Source organism: Xiphias gladius, chromosome 4 (genome assembly GCF_016859285.1).
Source record: "Xiphias gladius isolate SHS-SW01 ecotype Sanya breed wild chromosome 4, ASM1685928v1, whole genome shotgun sequence".
In the NCBI taxonomy this organism is placed as follows: domain Eukaryota; kingdom Metazoa; phylum Chordata; class Actinopteri; order Istiophoriformes; family Xiphiidae; genus Xiphias; species Xiphias gladius.
This window is the reverse complement of record NC_053403.1, coordinates 991,285-1,013,751: the sequence shown is the minus strand read 5'-3', so window position 1 is coordinate 1,013,751 and position 22,467 is coordinate 991,285. Positions and strand designations below refer to the sequence as shown.

The window sequence follows — 22,467 nt, the reverse complement described above, 5'->3', positions numbered from 1 at the left end:
CCGGACTGTCTCGCCGTTGCCGTGTAGGGGCGTGTTTCTCACACGTGTCCTTGGGTGCGTTCTTTGCAGAACGACACTCTGTTCAGAACCAGCACCCGAGTTTAAGAAAAGCACCGTGAACTGGTTTCTTCTAGTCCCGAAGCAAAACTCATCAAAGTAACTCCTCGCTGGTGGTCGAGTCCACCAGCCAGACCCTGTGTGGCTGCGGTGTTTTCTCCTCTGGTCTCTGGAGACTGGGTTTCTTTGTTGGACAGTTTGAAGGGTCCTTTCAGGATCTGGTCTGCGGCTGCGGGTTCCCCTTTCCCTCCACAGAGTGGTGCATCCTCGCCGGTAAAGGATCTGTGCAGCCCGGGACTCGGAGCTCCGGCAGCTCTGCGGAGAATCAGGATGCTCCTCGCGTCCTCCCCCTCGCCGACGCAGACCATCTGAACCTCCGGAGCCGCCGTGTCTCCCGATCCGGACCCGGCTCGCACCCGGTCCGTTGGCCGTCCGGAACCGGATCAGCTGCTGTCCCGGGATAATAAAAGCCGGATTGCGTGAGCCGGACGCTGCATGGGCAGGAGGCGGGGGTGTTACGGTGCTCGGGGTTTTTGTGATCGGCATCAGACCACGAGTTGGTGTTTGTTTACGAAATATTCCGAACTGAAAGCCGAAGATTGTGGATCAGAAATGTGGGATTTGCTCTTATTTTGGCTCCTGAGAGAAAACCCGGACCCGAGGATCCGGGTTGGAGGCTGACGGAACATTTGGAGAGCCCGAACGCGCCAGCGGCACGCGCACAGCTCCGATCGCACGTGAATCCCCCCCGTCTTTATTTACCTGTCCGCTCACCTGCGAGGACACATGTCTCAGATCCACCATGCGGCTCTGGACCAGCAGCACCAGCAGCAGCCGGGCCAGTACAACCAGATCTGCACCCGCAGCAGCAGCTGCTCGACCCCGGCCGCCGCCGAGGCAGCGGAGCCGTCCCCCCGCCCGGGCCAGAGGAGCCGGACCCCCCGCAGGAAGTGGCAGGTGTTCCCGGGGAGGAACCGGTTCTACTGCGACGGGAGGATCATGATGGCGAGACAGACCGGGGTTTTCTACCTGACCCTGGTCCTCATCCTGCTCACCAGCGGCCTCTTCTTCGCCTTCGAGTGAGTACACGCGCTCACTTTGTCTTTGGGGACGTGGATCTGAAATTTAGATCCGGTTCGGGGAAAAAGTCCCTGAAAAGGTCCTGACCTCTGACCCCAGCCGGTCTTCGTGAGGTCAAACGAGAAACCAACGTGAATTAAAAACAAAAAAACCATAAGGTAAGAACTGCAACATGAACTGATGGGGGGAGCCCCCCCCCTCAGCCCCAGCCCCCCAGGGATGGTTTGGATCAAGTCAAATGAAATATGAAGAGATGAAAATCTGGTTTCTGACGGGGGGGGGGGCAGAACCGTGTGAGTAAAGCAGACTTTTAGAGTTTTATTTGACTCTTTTTCCGCTTTATTTCATTTGATCAGAACCAAATGAACCAGAGGTTTGGTCACAAGTTCTTCTTCCTCCTCTCATGTTGAAACGAGGCTGAGTCCGAGCTTTTCTCTGCGTTTTTGCCCTTGCGATGTGTTTCACGCGTCGGCCCTTTCTCTTCTCTCGTGTTTGTTACTGCTGCACACACACACACACACACACACACACACGGGTGGGACGACGACGTCCCTGCCGAATCGTCCCACGGGTCGACTGACTTCTCGCTCTTTAAAATGGGGCCGACTTCGATGCAAAGGCCTCGAGACTCGGATTTCTTCATATTTTCAGCAGGAGCAGTGAAATGTGGGGGTGGTGTAAATGTCAGGATTATTCAAAAGAGATATAAAATAAAAGGACGAGATAAAACGGCTCTGACCATAACGACTCCCCTAGAAATTAAATGTGATGGAATTAAGTTGATTACTTGAATATTAACTTCATAACATGTTTTCAGACCGAAATGATCAGATCAGATTTTTATGTCACTTTAGACATGATGTCCGTTTTGCTTCACAGTCAAGAAATCTGCAAATTGGCTTTTATTCTGGTGGATTTGGTTTGTTAGTACCAACATGCAGAATGTTTATAAATTAATACTTAAAAACTGGGAAAAGTTTATTTCGGTGTTTTTCTTTTTTTGCCTCGAAGCAAAGCAAACACGTCTCGGTTGCTAAAATTGGGCCAAATCTCAGTGTAAAACGACGGATCTTTTCGCTGTGCGTTTGATGGACGCCGAGTCCGAATGAGCGGCTCAATAGACGAGTGAGCCTTTGAACAGTCAGACCACGACTCAGGCCCAATCCACCAAAAGAACAAGAAACAAGAGCATCCGCATCGTCCTGCACCTCCCGCAAACACGAAACTCCCTCGGTCTCAGATTTCTGACTTTTCATCTCGTTTTTTTTGTTTCACCTGGACACGAAACACGGTGCTCTTTTGGGTCCGAACACCCCATTTCAAGTACTTCTGATTTAGCTCTTGTTATTTACTGACCGACTGGTCCCAGCTAATCTGAGATAACCAGATGGTTAAATTCATAGGTCCGTCGGTCCAAAAGCGATGTCGGATTCCCTTTCCCCTTTAATCCCACCTCAATATTCTTCTCTAGGTCCATGTAGGTTGAAAGAGAAACCTAGAGGTTAGCCACCGGTCAAAGCTGGAGCCCCCCCCGCTGTTAGAGGGGCCTGTGTAATCTCCAATACTGCTCTCCAGAGCCGTTAGTCTCTTGTTAATCCGGTTTTATCTTCCGCCTCTTCCGATAGGTCTTTGATTGTCTTTGAATGTAAACACCGGTCCAGGTTTGGTTGTCTGGTCCGAGCCGCCGGCTGGTCTCGCGGCTAATTTACAGCCGTGGGAAGAAGACAGAGTCCCTGGCGTCTAGAAGGGGGTGAAGCTTCTGGGGGTAGCCCGAAATGCATCGCAGCTCAGGAACATGTGTCTCCCGTGTTCTGCTCGGACACATCCTACATTAGTCTACAAATACCAGAACTCGACATGGTAACCGCAGGATCTAAACTCCTCCTCGGGTCCTTAATCCCGTTAAAAAGCCCCAGGAATATGTAAATATACGGTAAATGATCTCTGAGTCGTCAGCGGAGGCTTCGGCTGCGACGGGGATTTTTGCTTTTTCTTCCAAACCTCAGGCTGTTTCCTGCTGGTTTGTCCTCGTCCCCTCGCCGTGATTTGTTTCAGGGGATTTATTCGCAACACAAACGACGACGCGAGAACATGTAACAACGAGAGGAGTCGCGTTTACCGTCATCAGGGATAAATTTACCTCCCGAGGCTTCGGACCTCAGGCCGGGTCCCCGTAATCCGCATCCGAACCAGAAGTGTGGGACTTTGCATGGGGACAGAAAAGTGAGATTTATTCACATCGTAGTTTATTTTCAGATTCACCGTGGAAGGATCAGAGACACGAGAACTGAAACAATCAACAGAAAATGAATCCACAGTTTTGATAACCGAATAATATTTTAGGTCTGCGGCGACTATTTGTCCATAATCGCAATCAAACCCGAAACAACGTTGACATCAAAAGGCCACTGACGTACTGTGGAGATGTAGGTAAACGAGGTGGACAGAGAGAATCTTTGTGTTTTGTTCGCCCACAGCAGAGACAGAAATCTGCACCCTGACGTGGGACACACACTGGATCCTCCCAGCACAGACTCGGGTCAGGTTGGAACAACAAGTCTGAAGCAGCGGTCCCTGGAGTGAAACCCTGTCGTTTTCCACATATCGTGTCCCGAAGACACCAGAGAGCTCCCGTGATTGGCCGGGACCTTCGGTTTGTTTTGATGTTTCCTGTCTCCTTGTGTCTGCAGCTGTCCCTTCCTGGCATCCAACCTGACCCCGGCCATCCCGGCGGTCGGCGGCGTCCTCTTCGTCTTCGTCATGGGGATGCTGTTCAGGGCGAGTTTCAGCGACCCCGGCGTCCTGCCCCGGGCCACGCCGGATGAGGCCGCCGACCTGGAGAGGCAGATCGGTAACCCTGGAAACGCAGACATAAACACAAGACTCACTCACTTTGACTCATTCTGACACAAATAAGACCCAAGTCATTTCCTTCATCAGTTACTTTTAGCAGTTTTCATCTCTTTTCCCGACAGACTTCTGATATTACCGTCCCGATAAAAGATGGACGACGCGGCTCCACGTCCTCCCACTGTACGAAAATGAATTCAAAATATCCCCGATACGGGCGCCGCCATCTAGCGTTGGTAACGCTAGATGGCGTCGAGCCGCGTTATCGAGGTCCCGCCCACACGCCCGCCCAACTCAATCGCGAGCACACACACAGCTGTCGATCGTGATGCCGCGCCCCCTTTTATATCATCAAATAACTCATTAAAACCAAACTTGACTCGAACACACGTGATAAGAACTACCTAAAATGAGAGAACCCATCGTTTGATGTGTACCTTGATTTTTTTGGTAGGACCCGTGTCCCAGGCGCTCACGTGGAGGGGGCGGGGTCTATGACCTGTACTGCTACTGTCACGTCGTCCATCTTTATATACAGGCGCTGATCCTTTCAATTTCTCCCCGGTTTCCACGTCTGCTCAGGTTTTTGTTCTTATCGGAGGGAAGAAGCAGTAAATGGGCTGCAGAATAATCTGCTCACTAATGGTACGAGCCATTGTGGGAAACCGCTCACCACCTCCTCCAGTGTGTGTGTGTGTGTGTGTGTGTGTGTGTGTGTGTGTGTGTGTGTGTGTGTGTTCAGTCACATGTCATCTCTTCAGCTTCTCTGTCAGAAATGTGCCCTGGCGAATCAGTCGTTTCCACAGAAACTGAACGTCACCGTCGAAGCTCTGATCTATTTATGGAAGCCTCTCATTATTTTTTGTTTGTTTGTTTTTTTTCTGTTTTGTTTTTTTTAAATTTATTTCCATGGCAGCTTCAGAATCTGTGGAGCGACAGAGCTGTCAATCACCACGCAGCCGGGGCTTGTGGGATGACCAAATATGGGCATCGATCACCGTCTGGGTTCGCCTCAGCAGGACAGAGGCTGGATGTTTGGGCGTGAGACGAGGGGGAAGGACAGAAATGCCGTGCGGTTATTTTTTACTGTGTCTGACAAGCAGAACTAAAGACACACCAGAAAACATGAGAGGATTACTGTCAGAGGCTCCGGCCAAGGGTCACGGGGCCCCAGAAGAGACCCAGGAGACAGGAACAACCACCAAGGGACACGAAGGGACCGTGCAGAGCTCTGGCAGTGTCTTTAGGACAAAGCCAACAAATAATATATACGAGCTCCAGTTTCCCTATGCTGTACGTTGCGTGTTAGTGTGTGTGTGTGATTTGTGAGGCAGATGAACATCATGTTCATTGCTTCTTCCCAGCAGGCTTTGCAGCTGTAAATTACATCAGCTGAGGAACTGCATGAAATTTGAATTCTGCGGTTTATCCTAGTGCGTGCGTGCGTGTGTGTGTGATTTGTGAGGCAGATGAACATCATGTTCATTGCTTCTTCCCAGCAGGCTTTGCAGCTGTAAATTACATCAGCTGAGGAACTGCATGAAATTTGAATTCTGCGGTTTATCCTAGTGCGTGCGTGTGTGTGTGTGTGTGTGAATTTCAGTCGTTGCCCAGCATTTTTTATGACCCTGATGGTTGAACGCGACCTCAGCTCCTGAAGAAGACTAAAACCACAGCAGCGTCCCCGTGACGGCCGTTACCACTCGTGGGTTTGAGAGACAGACTGTCTTCACGCGTAATCCACGGCTGATAGTCTGCTCAAGGTTTACTGATGTAGACGTTAGTGGTTTCGTTGGCAGACTTCGACCTGGAACAGTCGTACGAACCGGCCTCATGGAAGAAAGTCAGAGACTTTTAGGACGAGAATATGAAAGTATGTGGTTAGGATGTCAACGCGCAGGTCCAGACTGAGAGACAGGTTGGAGGTTGTCGTGTTTCAGAGGAGGAGCGTCAGCGGTCGCGGCCGCGCCGGCCGTGTCTTCGTGTTTTGCGTAAATAGCCGAGCTGTCGTTTTGTGTGTGTTTTGTGTCTTCCAGACTCTTCGGGCTCCAGACCTCCTCCTCGCACCAGGGAGGTTCTCATCAACGGACAGACCGTCAAGCTGAAGTACTGCTTCACCTGCAAAATCTTCCGACCGCCTCGGGCGTCACACTGCAGCCTGTGCGACAACTGTGTCGGTCAGTCCCAGAGTGTGTCTGTCAGGGTTAGACGGATCCACCGTGTCCGTGTGCACTTCGAACCCTGGGTTGTGCCTCTCGGGCCGGCTGCAGGTGTTGACATGAGTTGATAATGTGTAATTATAACGTTCTCCTGATGGACACTAGAATCCACATCCATCCAGGATAAGACAGGAAAGGACGGAGCTCTTTGCAGTTTCTACAGTTTTTCATTGTTCTGTTCGTCCCTTTGAGACGACAGGACAGTTTGTCCCCGGTGACTTTGAGCCCTCAAGTGTCTTTTGTTAAAAAGCTTTCGTTTTCCCTCCTCAGAGCGCTTCGATCACCACTGTCCCTGGGTGGGGAACTGCGTCGGACGGAGGAACTATCGCTTCTTCTACCTGTTCATCGTCTCGCTCTCCTTCCTCACCGTCTTCATCTTCGCCTTCGTCATCACACACGTCATCCTCAGTGAGTAGCACGGGTAACGCCGCCGCCGCCTCCTCCTCCACGCTGTTTCTACTGTGATCCACTTAGTGATTTCATTATGAAACACTTCTGACTCTTCAGCCGCCGCACTGACGCTTTTAACAGCGTGACACAGGCACATACTCACCGTCAGGCCCGGTTTTTTAAGATCACGTTTCACAGCGAGGGGTAAGGGGGAGCAACAGGACGCCGGTGCACTCAGGCGCCTTGGATGACCACGATTAGATTTACAAACTGAGACATTAAACACGACATGACTCATGACAAATGAAGAGGGCTGCAGCTGGAGACGAGTCGGTGTCATTTCCCGTCAACTCAGGATCGCAGCTACGTTACGGGCAAATCCGAACTAAAGTAAAACTGGAGACAGAGGAAGCAACCAGCACTTTACAGGCAGTTCTTATGTTCAGAGCTCAATAAATATGCAAAGGAAAATAATCCCAAGAACACAGAGTTAATCCAAAAGCCAGTGCAAACAGCCAAGGCAACGTCGTCATTGTCAGTTATTCCTGCTTATGTTTGTCAGTTGACTGATTAATCAAGAGAGAGGCAACACTAAGTCCCCATCTGTCCTCCATCAGCAGTAAATAAACATTGAATAACTAATAGTAGTAATAATTACGTCCCTGGTGGCTGAATGTCGGCCTCTGGCATGTGAGCTCCTGAAATCACAAATTGTCCATTGAATGTATTTTCAGAGTTGGCTCTGGAGCGAACAGCCTGATCTCATTAACTCTGCCGACGGTCTTCTCGTGGACTGTCTCTCAGCAGCAGGTTTCACGTCTCTACGGGCTGATTTTGACCGGGAAGAGCTGGAACTAAAAAGTGAACGATTCGGCAGTAAACCTGTGGCTCCGTTACCTCGGTGACGTCTCCTTTATCTTGAAACGTGTACTCTGCATTTTCACTGTCATTTTGCGTATCACAGGGGACAGAGGTCCTGAGGTCTGACGCCCGGCCCCGTCTCTGTGCCGAGGCCTCGGTTCGATGCGGCCGCAGCAGTTTTCATCTGCGTAATGGACGAAACGGGGCTCGGCCATCGATCGTCCTGTGATTGACAGGCTGTCACAGCGAGGCTGATCCCGCGGTCAGTTTCCTGACGCTGATTGATCAGGACCAGAGCTGCAGTTCACACGGACTCTGCTGGATCAGACCCGATTACTGTTAGAAATCAGGAGATCAGACTGTGCGTTTCCATGATTTAAATTACGGTCAAAACACCACTTTACACACTGTTTGTCTCTGTCTCTGACCCTTTGTTGCTTTTACTTGTCTCGGTGTCGTGGATGTCGTGACTTGGACTTGTCTCAGTTCCGCAGGTGGATTTTGATTCGGACTTGTCTCTGTCCTGTAGCTGTTTTGACTCCGTGTCACGGGTTGCTTGACTTGACTCTTGTCTCAGCCTCTCGGATGTTTTGACCCAGGCTCGGTCTTGTGGTTGTTGACTTGTCCCATGTTTTCTGTCTTGTGTCATCTCACTGGTATTTTAACTTGGACTTGTCTTGGACTCTTGGATGTCTTGACTCAGACTTGACTGCATCAACACCAGTGGGACAGGAAACTTGCCAAGGCTGATTTTCATAGAAACTTGAACCAGTGTCTGCCTGGAAGGTGGACTGGACTGGACTGATCGTTAATGTTATATTTCTGGATCTGAACCCGCCTGCCGATCCTCCCCATCACGCTCATTGACCTAATTCTCTGCGTTCAGGCGGCTGATGTTGTTTTCCTGCCCTTCAGGTCCAATCTGTCAGGAAACTGGAGCCTGAGGCTGCTTCACAGTCAAACGCTAACAACCGGCAGACTGTCTGAGATAAACCCGTGTCTTCCTCTGAACACTACGCTGCTTGTTTTCCGTTTTTAGCAGCGGAGCTATAAAAAGATCCAGCAGAGTGTCTTGACTTTGATCTACAAGATGTAAATTTAGAGATCAGTAAATCTGTGCGCCGACGACGTCAGCTCATTACTGGAACCCGTGTCGTTGGCGGTGTTTTCGCCTGTGGCGGGGAGTTTTTCACCAGCAGCAGGGCCTGGAGTTCAGTATCAGTTAGTCCAACAATCTAAAACTTAGGCTCATGACAAGGAAAATAATGACCGCTTTGAAATTAAACTCACTGTGAACGATCACGGTCCTCAGAGGGTGATCCCTAAGGATGTTGGGAGCCTCCTGATCTTTCCTCTGTAGCTAGTCGCCCAACATTCAGGACAAAAGTTCGACATCTGTGGAGCTGTTTTCATTAGCGTGTCTTTTAGAAGTCTGCGGATGACGTCACGGCCCACTCAGATCGTGAGTTCATCACAAACTAGCTCAGAAGGGGCTGACTGACTTCACAACTTTAGCCCCCTGACGGTTGAAAACAACACCAAGGTTACGGGTCCCGTTTGTAACATCATTGGATAAGACGACCAGACGAGACGAGATTTTGTTAATGCTGCTAGTGCTGGGTCCGGTTGGTGGGATTATAACTGTTTCAGATTTGGAGTCGTTCAACTGCAGGAAACCATTAGACATCCAGGTCTTAACTTCATCTAGTTCTAGACTAATAGCATCCACATAGCATTGGGAAATCAGTATTATGTCTACGCATGATTTGCCCCAGGGGTAGCATGTATATAGTAAATGGAAGGGGACCGAGGAATGAATACATGCCAAGCCTTACGGACCAACCCGGACACAGACTCTCTCTCATCTCTGCAGGGTCGAACCGGACGGGTTTCCTGAGTGCGCTCAAAGACAGTCCGGCCAGATATCCTTTCACTGCGGGGACGTCACCGTGTAAAGGGTGGGTGGACTCGGAGACGCCTCATATGACTTTGAGATTCATTTAGACCTTTTGTCAAGTAAAGTCATAAACATATTTAACAGGTTTTCTCCCCTGTCCTTGGCAGTAACATTAATCTTAAAGTGTTTTGGTTTTTTTTGTCAGGTTTCACCAACCTTATGTAAAGTTCATATGTGAACCTAAAATTAATGTTATTTTTGACCAGTATGACCATGAAACAGATATTAAATTGGATTCTATTTGGTATAAAAACATGTCTTAAAAAGTCGTGAAGCTGCAGAAACCCTGCTAGATGTATTGTGTCGCAACTGACACAGAAAATCAAAAACAGGCGCTGATTGCCCCCCGTACGCCCCTTTGTCTCTCTCTGGGTTAGTGTGAGATTGTGCTTCTATCTTAGTCAGGACCAGTTTGAGTTTTAGACCTTATGGAGTGAGGACATTTTGTCCGGTCCTCCCACTTTCAAAGGGTTGTTTGAGAGTTCAGACCTGGTTTTAGGGTTCAGGTTAGAATCAGGTCTAGGTTAGGGTTAGGATTTGGGTTAGGGGCCAGGAAATGCATAATGTCAAGGACGGGTCCCCACAAAGATAGAAGTACAAACATTTGTGTGTGTGTGTTTCTAATAAATCAATAACTCTAGCACCAACCACAGGTCGATACGTCCAGTAATGCATTGCCAAGGTCAAACTTCACCCCCGTCACACACTCCGAGGGCCACATCCACATCCAGCTCCGCCGGCGTGTGTCTACTGTGGCTACACGCTATCAGCTGTCGTCCCGGCTCATTCACCTCAGTGGTCCCGGGTCCCCGCGAGGATCCAAGCTCCGGGCGTTAATCGTATAACAACTTTAAAACAAATTAAAACACTCTATGCAACATATTAGAATAAGGTCGAATGAGGGAAAGGAACAAACACAGAGAAGATTCAGATACAGCCTCTAGAGTTTCCTGCTGACAGTATTCTTAACAGATTAGTAAATCACAGTTTTTAAACGGGTAATTTATGTGCTCGGATAATTAATTTGTGCTCATGTATGATTCATGTGTGCAAACACGTTAAGGGAACATAAGGTTAAAGGGTCGACCCGCTGATTTTGCACCTGAAGCTCGGTTCACTTGTCTTGCTTAATCCTGTTCAGCCTGCGAAAACAGTCGTGTGATGTTTTCTTTGCCTCCGGAGCAGAAAATCACCAGGGTCGGGAAAACAAATGTCTAACACACAGCCTGTGTTACCACCCGGGGGTGTGGAGATTGAAAGACGTGGCTGTGTACCAGCCAGGGAGGCTCTGAGGACAGACGCTTTTGGACCAAAAGCCTGGATATCTCCACCTCTGCTGCTCAGATTGGACCCGTTCTGTTTCAGTCTTGTTTCTCATGAGAACAACCACTGGCACTTTATGCAAGTTTGGCCTCGGGAACCTTTTTTAGATCATTTTTCTGACATTCAGATGGGGTACGATATGCTGGAATATCCAGCTGGAATCGAACCAGTAACGTTGCGTCTTCACCATTAGGCTACCAGGACGCCCCACGGTGTCGTCTTTAACGTTTGTCATATACTATAACACAGTGTTGTTCCACAGGTTAACGGACCTGCTGTTGTGAAAGCGTAATCATTTAGTCCTCGAGTCAGAAACGACCCCAGCTTTTTCAAACAAAACATGTCAGCAAGTACATCGTCTTTTATTCAGGCCAATATGGAAGCTATAGAGCACAATTTAGTCACCTGGTTGGGCAGATTATTGATTTAATGTCTTATTTATCTGTGGATTATTTCAGAAATTATTGTTTTTGTTTTTTCCATAGAACCTAGAACCTAGAACAGTAGGTTTTTTAATTCGATGAAGGACAAAATTTAGAAGTGCAATCTTAAATGTTTGGTGTAACTCATCTCGGGGAATAAAACATAATAAAACAGTTTTTTAGGGCAGAAACCTTTAACTGCACGTCTCTCAGTTTCCATTCATAGAGATGTTTGATGACAACCCGAACGGAAAAATGCCATTAAAACCTACAGAACGACTACAGCCTCAGAGATGTTTAGTTATACAGTGACACAGTGTGGTCTTCTGCCATGTCTCCAACGTGTCTCCAACGTGTCTCCAACGTGTCTTCTAATTGGAATAAAACTTAAGACCTGAATTTGTCCTTGACTCCTTCGCACCGTCCTGGAGGTGGTGGTGTGTTTCTTCTCTGTCTGGTCAATTGTTGGTCTGTCGGGGTTCCACACCTACCTGATCAGCTCCAACCAGACCACCAACGAAGACGTGAGTATAAAAATCCCCACACTGTGGTCCAAGCACCTTTGGGAGGTCCCTGAGGGGATTAGTCTGATTTCAGAATGGTTACCAATGACTGTTTTTGATCCGGTCATATTTATTTGTGCTTTTGAACTGGACCAACATTCGTCTCTTTGATTCTGTCTTGGTCTGGTCCTGTTCCGGTCCTGGTCCAGATTAAAGGGTCGTGGTCCACCAAGCGAAGTAAGGATAACTACAACCCCTACAGCTATGGAAACATCCTGTCCAACTGCTGTGCTGCTCTGTGTGGACCTCTGCCTCCCAGGTTAGTAACATAACATGTAGCACTAAACCCAGGACTAAACCCAGGACTAAACCCAGGACTAAATGCAGGACTAAACCCAGGACTATCCAGACTAAACTCAGGACTAAACCAAGGACTAAACCTAGGGCTATCTGGCCTAAACCCAGGACTAAACCCAGGACTAACATCTCGACTATCAGGACTAAAGTCAGGACCAAACACAATAGAAGTGTAAACAATAGAGGTCCAGCAGTTTTCACTGTCCTCTCTCGTCTTTATTTGAAGGATCTGGTTCGGTTTCAGACGACGCAGCTCTTTCCTCCACTTGTTCTGACAGTCACTACCATTGAGTGCTGTTAACCTGAGCAGCCTCCTGCCTGAGAGCATGTGGGACGATGCAAAGTTAAAAAACAAACGTGTTTTCCGAGGATTTCCTCGTTTGCGCGTCGCAGTTTTTCTTCGCTGCTCCTGCTGGTGTCGTTTCTGCTTCAAATGTTCCTTCAAATTGTGACTGGTTATCAAACCTGTGTGAAAACAGCTGCCGCGCTGAAACTCAGCCAAGTCGAGTTAAATCACAACATCGCAGCTCTTCCCATTCAAATATTAGGCCATTTTTAAACAGTAAAGGTAGTTTACAGACGTTCGGCGTCTCCTTCCACCAATTGTCTCTTTAAAGAAACTTTCTGTGATTAAAATACTGCAGACGTGAGCCGCTAAAGTTCAAAAACCAAGATTTTCATTGTATTTCATAGTTTGAGCTTCAGTTCTATCCTCACTGGCACCTTCTCGTTCCCTTCACCTGGTCTCTGAATAACTGAATATTTATAAATATCACACCTATACGATCACAGCTTTTCTCACACCTTCCATCACATCTACTTCATGTTTCCCTCTTCCTCCTCCTCCTCCTCCTCGCTCCGCTGACGGTGTGTTTCGGTGTTTAATGAGGAAAGGTTTCAGTTGAGACCTTCCTGGAAGTAATTACACTCTTCCTTTCCCTCCTCGTCTTCCTCTTCTCAGACAGTGTCTCTTCTCTCACCTCCTCAGGGATCACCGTTCCCCCTCGCTGCCAAAATAATCAAAAAACAATCAGAGTCTCACCATGGATCGCTGCAGTTCGTCTTCGAGAGCCTCCTCGTCTCTGCTTTCATCAGCTCCGCAGTCGTACAGTGTATCATGATTACAGGGTCTGAGGGGATAAAGTGTCAGATCCACCCTCAGACCTGGGGGGGGTTCAGGGACACCTTCCCTTCTTTGCTGCTTTCTCAAAGTAGCTGATTTTAGCCGTTTCGCTCAGCTGGTCTGACATTTAATGGGAGCAGAGTTAATCATAATTAAATGGGGCGTGGGTTTGGGGTACATGTCCACGCGTTCTTGCTCTTCAGAAGCATGTGGACGGCTGACTCCTCCCTCCATGTGTGACGGGGTATCATGGGATTGCGACACCGTGGGCGTTGATCCGCTGCTGTAACAGCCGCCGTCGTTCCGTTGGAGGCGCGTTGGGTTCATTGGTTTGGTTCGGATGTTTGCGGAAGTGGTTCCACCGCGAGCCACTGAAGTGAATAAAAAATGAGGCAACAGAATGTCAGTCTAATAATGAAAACTAGCTAGTGTAAATACTGTAGTTGCCTCAGTGCAAAGATTTCACTCTTTTAGAGGGACGATCCAGCTTAATTACAAATGAATAAATGAATAAATAAAATAAAATAAGAATGTTACCTGGCGCTTCTCTCCAAGATTTCTCTCTCTGATAAAATGGAGGTGAATGAATTTATTTTTGTGGTACGGTATTAAACAAATTGACTTTAGAAAATTCAGCATGTTTTTCCAGAAACAGAGTCACTGTTACTCTGGACAGTCACAGAACACAGTGTCAACAGTTTTCACTGGAACGACTTCCAAAAAATACCCTCATCAAGATCATGGTCTTGGTATTTTGTCCACTGCCTGTCCTTGTGTCATTGATCAGCTGGGTCCAGATGTAGTAACTAGAGGAAAAAGACGGTTTGATTATCGATTGATTGACTGAGCGAGTGATGGAGGCTGACGGGAGATCCGTGGGGAGACGGAGGAGTCTGCGCAGATTAAAGTAAATATGCGAAGGATGATGGGCGACAGAGAGCAAGCTGCCTGGGGGGAGGATATGAGTTGGGTTTTTCAAAATAAGAGCATGTGTCAGAGGAGGAAGAAGGTGGAAGAGATGGGTTTTTTTTTTTCAGGACTGAACATATGGAGACTGCTTCATTACACAGTGTGTTGGATCATCACTGGCTGGTCTGTGTGTGTGTGTGTGTGTGTGTGTGCGTGTGTGTGTGTTTGACAGCTTATTGACATGTTGGCTTCACCTGCTGACACCCCGACAGGTGGTGACATCCATCTGCAAACACATGAAAAAGCTTTTGAAAAAGGTCAAGCAGCAGAGGAATAGCAAACTGTGAAGATTAATTAAAGCCTCCAAGGTTCCAGTCAAGCTCAGCTTCATTTTTCTTCTTCTTCTTCTTATTATTATACTATATTTAACCTTTGAACATCCATTGCCAACCTGCACAAACCCCACATCGCCCCAAATTCAAAGGTCATTATAAATAGCAGTATGTCAGGTGATGGTATGTAAATTTGTGTAAAAATAGAAAAATAACCAGACAAAATAAGTATGTATCTGGTGATGATGCCATTTATAAAGGTTTTATAAGCTGTAAGTAATGGTTTTATTACTGGTTTATAAATCCTTTACTACTGCTTTATAGATCAGGTAACAACAATTAATGAGAACAACTTCCGGGTTGCCAGGTTGTAGAAAATCCTCTTTCTGCAGTCACGTTGTCTTGTTATCGCTTTAATTCATTAGAGCCACGTCTCCAATGGACTGTTTGACTGCTTGTCTTCTGGACCAAAATCCATTTATCCACTGATTATTAACATTTACAGTTGCAGACCCGACGGATTATTTCGTTAATGACTTAACATTTCTAATCGACTAACCTCTGCCGGTGGCTCACTATAAATTGAGAAACCCAAGAGCCTCAATGAATGTCCTACTAAAACTTATGAGTGCAGACCTGGTGACATGGAGAGGCCTCCCTAATGAGGGGAGGAGTTTCCACAACCCGGAAACCAAAACAAAACAAAAGCTGCAGTTATTAATGGTTTATAACTGACCTTTAAAGCATTAGTAAATTAATTGTTTACTGTTAAATTATCCATTAATTACAGCTTATAAAGTCCTTTATAAACGGCGCCTTGTCAGAAAGTGGCACCGGAATCTAAATCTGCTTTCTACTCAAGGCATAAAATGGTAAAAATAAATTTAAAAAGACTAGGTCGAAACCTAGTATACGTTGGACTGCGTTACGGCCAGTGGGTGAAATGAGGACGAGGTTATCAGAACGTCAGACCAATGAAGCTGCATCCCAGACGTGTGGTTTTGCTGTAAAGCGGCTCAACATCTCTCTGTGTCCAAGTTTGATTGACAGGAGAGGTCTGATCCAGTCCGACACGCCACAGACCGCCTCCCAGTCTAACGGGACCAGTGCCAGCAGCTACGCCTCCACCCAGCTCCACAGTCACATGGTAGGTGGGGGAGCACACCACCGCCGGCTCTGCGGGGCAGAGTGACAGCTGATCAATACTGACATGTGATAGGTTATATTAATCATCGGGACGTGGAGGAGAAAAACCTGCTCAGCTCCTCTGAAGAGAAACTACAGTCAAATGAAAAAAAATCATTTACAGTCAAAGGGCATCATGTAATTCAGCAAATTACAGTGTGTTCGTCTGTCAAGCTTTCAGACACGGTTTCTGTAACGTGACCGGCAGATGTATACAGTATATATATGAATAAACGTCCCCGTGAGTGTCTGTGAACGATGTAGTTGAAGTGGTGGAGCTTATTTTACTCTATTTTACACCAGACAGCAAGTAGTGATTATTTTCATCACCAATCAATAACCCTGATTATTTTCTCAGTGAGGAATGCTGTCAACGATTACTCAGAGTCCAAAGTGACACCTTTAACAATGTTTGTTTTGTCCAACCAAATGTCCAAACCCCAAAATGATCAATAATAAATTAAAACAGATGAAAGGAACAGCAGCAAATCCTCACACTTGAGAATCTGGAACCATGAAATGATTTTAATGATTATCAACATAGCTCCCAGTTCATTTTCTGTCAGTCACCCAACTGTTTCTATTTTATTTGTTTGTGTTTTCTAGTCAGGTAGTTTAATCTATAACAAAGCATTGTTTTTACGAGCTCTTTATATGTTTTGTATGCATAAGTCTTTATCCTAACAGGAACTAGTAACTAAACCTGTCCAAGTATTTGAGTAGATGTACCTAGTTACATTCCGCCACTGTTTTTTCCTGTATAGCATGTGTAGTGTGTTTACCCCCCCCCCCAGTCAGAAGAGACAAATTCATCAAATCTCTGCTGTCCCTCTCAGTGTGATCAGGATCAGTGTATCCAGAGCACCAAGTTCGTCCTCCAGGCAGCAGCCACCCCTCTGCTCCACAGCGAGCCCGTGGTTCTGGCACCTCTACCGGGGAAGACCGCCCCCCTGGGGGGCCCCTGCGCTTACCTGGCCCCCACCCAGCCGTCCCTGCCGTCCTGCGGGGGAGACGTCCTGACCCTTAGGGACACCGCTGCCGACTCCCACTGCCACCACCACCTCCACCATCACCACCATCACCGCCACCATCACTTCGTAAGCCCGGAGGAGACGCCGTGCACCACGCCGCAGGGTGCCCCGCCCTGCCCCGCCCACCTGCACCTCCACCTCCACACCCAACCCCACCCATCTGTCCCCACCCCCGCCACCCTCTATGACCCTGCCAGTCAGGACACTCTGCACGAGGACTCGGTCAGAGGGCTGGTTAAACTCAGCTCCGTCTGAGCCAAGCTGAGCGCACATCTTTAACTTAACCTCAGCTGACCCTTGTTTAAGTTTGACCCCTATACAGTGCGATTCCAGCCAACTGATTTCATGCGCATTTTCAATTTGTGCATTACAAAACTGAAGCGGAAGTGGAAACACTTGAAGGCCGTCCACACCAGGAAGGATAGCTGTAACGATAACGATGAGGGCATCCACAGTGATGGACCGCGACGTCCTGTAAACCTTGGCGCCAAGCAGGCGCTGCTCTCCAGCTGCGTTGGACTCCAAAACGGATATAGACGACCTGCTGCTGCGCTACGTTGCGCAGAGAAAGAAAAAGTGAACCAGAAGGGCACGGGTTCACGAAGTTCTTCAAGGACAAGAGTAGTTAGGAGAATCCAACACTCTGTTTTGCAGCCTGATGTAACGTTGTACAGGCGTTTAATAAGTTGTATACAACAAGAGCAAGGACTGAGGACTAACCACCCAAAGGGGTTTCCTATACCATCAGCTGGCTTACATAACAGAGGTAGTCAGAAACGGCAGATGCAACATTGATAAAGCACTTGATTTACCTTCTATTTTTCCTATTCTTATTAATAAGAGTAGGAATAATAAGAATAAGAAAACATTTGAAAAGTAGCCGCTGCCGGAGGCGAGGGGAGAGAGAAGAGATGCTGTTTATTGCTGATAGAAAATATGCTCAAAGACCATTTCACTCATCCAACCTCCTGTGTGGAACAAATGCTCCTTTTTATTCCTGAGTGCTACGGTTCAGACATTAGTTTATTTTCTGTTCTACATGGAAGAGAAGGAAAATCGAGTCCTTGATAAATGTTGCATGTGCCGTGGTTTTTAAAACCCTCTGCTGTTTATTTTGGTTCATTTCTGACGACTTCCTCTGCAAACATTTTTAAACTGACCTTATCTCACATGCATGGTATATTTTCATTCAGTACAAACTCAGTTATAAGTCTGACTTTCTCATAGAAATGTTAGAAATGAAACTATAATACAGTGTGTTTACATTTTCAACTGATTTTATCCCAACTGGTTTTTGTGCCTGGCTGTTAAGAACTGAAAATATTCCTAATTCACAGTTTTAAACGTATTTTTCTTTCAAAGCCATTTTTATGGTCTATAGATATAAACTGGACAATGTGTGAAAATGAAGTTCAATTGAATTATGATACCATAAATATGCTCATGTACTAGAGAGGGTTTTAAAACAACAAAATAACAAATGTAAACGCCAGCGTCCAGGTTTGCATGAAGAAGATAAACAAGAAAGCATGACTGTAACTTAAAAACTGAAAACAAGAGTTTTTAATGAAGAAGAAGTCACCAAATGCTTTTGCTTTTGGCTTTCAGAAGCCAGGGATGCCAAAAACCTAAAATATTCCAGCTTTTAAATATTCAGGATGACCTGTTTACCATTTCTTTATCTGAGGTCAGACTGCAGCTGGACCAAAGCCATATTATGTCCTCATTCACCTTCTGCTTCTGTTTGTTTAACCATCTTTTCTAACCTCTCCAGGGTCTTCGCTTCACCCTCTTCTATGCCCTCTGTGGTCTTGATGAAGTCAAATTATGTTTCCTGCTTAAAACAGTGAACATTGAATCCAGAATAAGTTAGTCTGGTGCCAAATGGACATCCGTCTTCAGATGCAGTCTGACCGGGACCAAGGTCACGACTGACTGTTTTTTACATACGAACTGGCTGATCCAGGCGTTTTTGGTTGTGAAGATTTTCAGGGATTATGTGGAATAATGAGGATTGGCTGTTATTCTCAGAGGAGCTGACTGATTCAGCGTAAATCTTCAGGCTGTGTTTGATTGTGCAGACAAATACAAGAAGCGGGAATCAGGACTGAGGTTCCCGAAGAACATCGACAGTTCATCAGTTTGTGTTGAGCCAAGCACCATACTGCTAAATGTTCAGCTGGAGTTCTCTTCTTTAAATAATAATGATATTGAGGGCAGGTCACGCCGGGATTTAAAATGGCAAAATCAGTGGATTCACTTGCAGCGGGTGAAGAAAATACACATGTACTTTTGGTGAACCTGTGAATTCGCTCCGTTAACCAATATCAAACCGTCCGGACACACCTGAACATTGAGTGAATGGGGAAAAAAATGGAAAAAGGAAGCTATCGTAGCTTATTAGCTGTGTGTCATTATCCAGTTTAACTGACGCTCCTCTGTTGGAGTATAAAAGAAAATAACAGCAATGGTGACAGTTACGACACAGGAATCAATGGTACAAATACATCTTTTGAATAAACTGTGTGTTAGTTATTGTCCCTTTAGCTACCAAGCTAAGCTACTGAGCTAAGGGATGAAGAGAACATAAAGCTCTCCCAGCTAATGAGCTGGGAGAGCTTTATGTTCCCTCTTCGATAACTTATCATTGAACAGAACTGAGTGCAGTGGTGAACAAAATGTCGCGGGAAAGTAAACGTAACAGTAAAGAGAAAATAGAGCCAAGCTCCAGCTACTGTGACTGAGCTAATGGCTAGCTTGATAGCTACAGCAGTTCACCAACTAGCCCTACAACTACTGTTTGAAACCGAGCTTCTGGCTCAATCTGTTCCACGTGTTGTGGTGCGACTATCGTATTAAAGGGCTGGTCACACCAAAGTTTAAAACAACAAAATTCTGTGGAAATATCAGTTTGTTTAAGCAGAACTGCTTTGATCAATGGATTTACTGTCGGGGTCAAAGTAAATCCACGCAAAAACGTTTGGGTCGAGTTCAACTTTAGTGTTGTAGACCAATGGCAAAGCTTCTTGACAGAGCTGAACTTCAGCTAGCTGAAGAGTCCAAAATGGAGGAAGCTATTGTAGCTTAGACAGTGATGCTACAAATATGTCTGTTGCTTAAAATGTGTGAACATATTGTCTAAGCTAACCACCTTGCTAACTAGCTCTGAAAGCTTTTTTTTTATTTTTTTAACCAAACTCCGGTAACTCTTTATTGAATGACATGATGAACAGTCTTGATGACAAAACGTCTGAGGGAGTAAACAGCCCAGTGAGGAGAAAATAGAAAGAAGCTCAGGCGACTACTCTGACTGACTAGCACTAGCATGTTTCCGGCTTGCTTAGCAGTAAGTTGCCTAGCTACAGTAATTTACCAAGTAGCCCAGCAAATGTTCGCTACGTCAACAAGCTTCTATAACAAATATTTCACGAAGACGTGTGGATGAATTTTGTCGTACTACTTTTGGTGTAACCCTTTTATTTGACGCAAACTGTTAACATAATGGAGTCCAAAATTTAGGAAGCTACTCTGCCTCATTAGCTGCGTTTTAAAATCCGGCTTTATTGTCGTCGGAGTATAAACTGCTCGTACAACAGAGACGTGGTTCACACACAGTTAGGAAACAGGAGGACGTCAGAGCTGATACAGGTTTAATGAACCGTGAAGACTTATTGTCCTGTTAGCGACCAAACTAAGCTACCGAGCTAACGAATTTCTTAACCCACCATTGTTAGCGCAGAGGGCTTTCTCTTCCCTCCTAAATTACATTTAATTGTTCATACTGGTAAACAATGTTGAACAAATCACCGGAACAGCAGCAGGAGCAGTTATTACGTCACCAAGCTTCTAGCACCACATATTTAACAAAAAACACGCAAAACTTTATTTGACATTTTAGTACAGATCCCACGTGAAGTACAGACTAGGAGAGGTATTTTCTTGCCAAATTTTTCTTCAGAGCAGGGGGACTCGAGGATTCAGCGCCTCAATATTTCTAAAATCCTAGTGACAGCTTGTGTTGGTCATTTGTTATTATTCTTTTATGATTTTTAAAAATTCATAATTTATTCAAAATAATAACCGAGACATGAATCTGTAGAGAAAATCATCAGTATTTGTGAGGGTAACTCGAAAGCAAACTTCGGGGGAAATCAGAGTTGAAAAGGTGAAAACCTTGGGGATATAACGCTCTGTAACTGGCACAGGCCTTAATAAAGTCTTAAAAAGGATCGAACTCACTTCCCTGAAGAGGCTGAGAGGATATCAAAAAGTCTTAAATTTCATTTACAAAGATCTTTAATATTTTGTCTTGCCTGCCATTGACTGTAATATTAGTTATGAAACTCACACTTAAGCAATTAACTTGAATGAATTTGTTATTTTTTAATCCAGGTAACAATAATTGATTAATTTAATGACTAGGTATTGTTGTTTTATACAGTTGAGACAAAAATGTGCCATAAGAGTCAACTGTGGGCCTTATCGTTTCCAATGTTTTTAAATTGCATCCTTATGGCCTGGATCCTAAATTGATCCTAAAATGGTCTTAAAGGTCTTAAATGTAATTTGGTGAAACCCTGTGGCAGCTGTCAGCAATGTGAGATTTAATCAAACAATAAATGCCTTATTTTTTATTTTAGTTAAACGAGACAAAGATCCACCTGCGTGAAGCTCAGATGAACTGAAAATGATAACCAACGTGTAGGTCTTCTGCCGCGCCGGAGACAGAAAAACAGTGGATATGATCTTTTTCTCGACAGGTGATGAACACTCACCTGAGCACCGCCAGAGGTGTAAAAATACAGTGCGGCTTTAAAGCCCTGCTGCAGCTGAATTCAGCAGAGATTAACTTTGGTTTTCCAGATGTTGCAGGACTTTATGAATGAACCGCTAATCCTGTTACTGTCACTCTGTTGAGGATGTATTCATCCAGTCAGCTCTGGAGACACAGACCTGCTGATTGGATGATTGTGTACCACTTTGCATTCTGTCCAATAATAATGGGGGGAAAATAAAAGCTAAAGAAAACTTGAGCACAGATGTAGTTTTGTGCCAAGACTTTGTCATCCACCTCCAGCTATTGTATTAACAACTGTGGACTTCAATAAAACACACTTTTTTAAATGGCAGAGACTCTTTGTTTGCAGTTTAAAACGTAATGGGACGAATCAGACTCAACGTGGCAAACACACCTGGAGCAGAACCTCTGTATGAGGGGACCTTTAACAGGTGCACTAAGACAAAAAGTCCCCTTTTGAAACCATTAGTCGATTAATCGGTTAGTCAGTCAACAGAAAAATAATCGATTCATTGTTTCTGTCAGGTTCCAGCTTCTGAAATGGCAGGATCTGCTGTTTGCTCTCTGAAGTTTTTCTTTCGCTATTTTTTTTGACACTTCATAGACCAAATAATCCATCGAAAAAACAAATTACTGATGAAAGCCAGTGGTTAGTTGCCGTCGTATTCATGAGTACGGATTTTTGTTTATTTTTCTAAACCAAATTCAACATCATGGCAGCAGCTAAACTATCACCCACACATAGCGAAGGGGCCAGTCAACCTTCAGAACCGGGGGTCGTCAGAAACAAACACCATAAACACCGTCACACACACGTAATGGCAGTTTAGTGAAACCTTGAATGAAAGCAGATGGATGTCGGACACGTTAAAGCACTGAAATAAAACCAAAGCTAACGAAGCTAATGTCGGTTCACGCATTTATGCGGTCCAGTTTGAGGGGCCATGAACCGAATTGTTAAATATTCAGACCACTTTGTGTTTACAAGACAGTTGAACTTATGTGGAGCCATTTTAAGGCACACGAATGGTCATTATTTCCTTTTACGAGCTAATATCTCATCGTGGAAA

At 45.8% G+C, this 22,467-nt stretch overlaps 1 protein-coding gene across 1 annotated transcript; it reads left to right on the top strand.

Moving 5' to 3' along the window:
* The first annotated feature begins 122 nt into the window (after window positions 1–122).
* LOC120788918 (palmitoyltransferase ZDHHC14-like) lies at window positions 123–21,708 on the top strand. Its single transcript, XM_040125192.1, has 9 exons — window positions 123–1,136; window positions 3,828–3,988; window positions 6,024–6,164; window positions 6,477–6,614; window positions 9,331–9,379; window positions 11,581–11,683; window positions 11,872–11,981; window positions 15,422–15,530; window positions 16,405–21,708. Exons 1-9 carry the CDS (start codon window positions 844–846, stop codon window positions 16,852–16,854), a joined length of 1,554 nt encoding a protein of 517 aa, XP_039981126.1. The 5' UTR covers window positions 123–843; the 3' UTR covers window positions 16,855–21,708.
* The last annotated feature ends 759 nt before the right edge of the window (window positions 21,709–22,467 follow it).

Bases quoted from the DNA above. Each gene is read 5' to 3' on its own strand.
- LOC120788918 (XM_040125192.1), top strand. From the start codon at position 844: ATGTCTCAGATCCACCATGCGGCTCTGGACCAGCAGCACCAGCAGCAG. The intron at 3,989-6,023 runs GTAACCCTGGAA...TGTGTCTTCCAG, and splicing joins CGACCTGGAGAGGCAGATCG to ACTCTTCGGGCTCCAGACCT. The intron at 11,982-15,421 runs GTTAGTAACATA...TCTGTGTCCAAG, and splicing joins TGTGGACCTCTGCCTCCCAG to TTTGATTGACAGGAGAGGTC.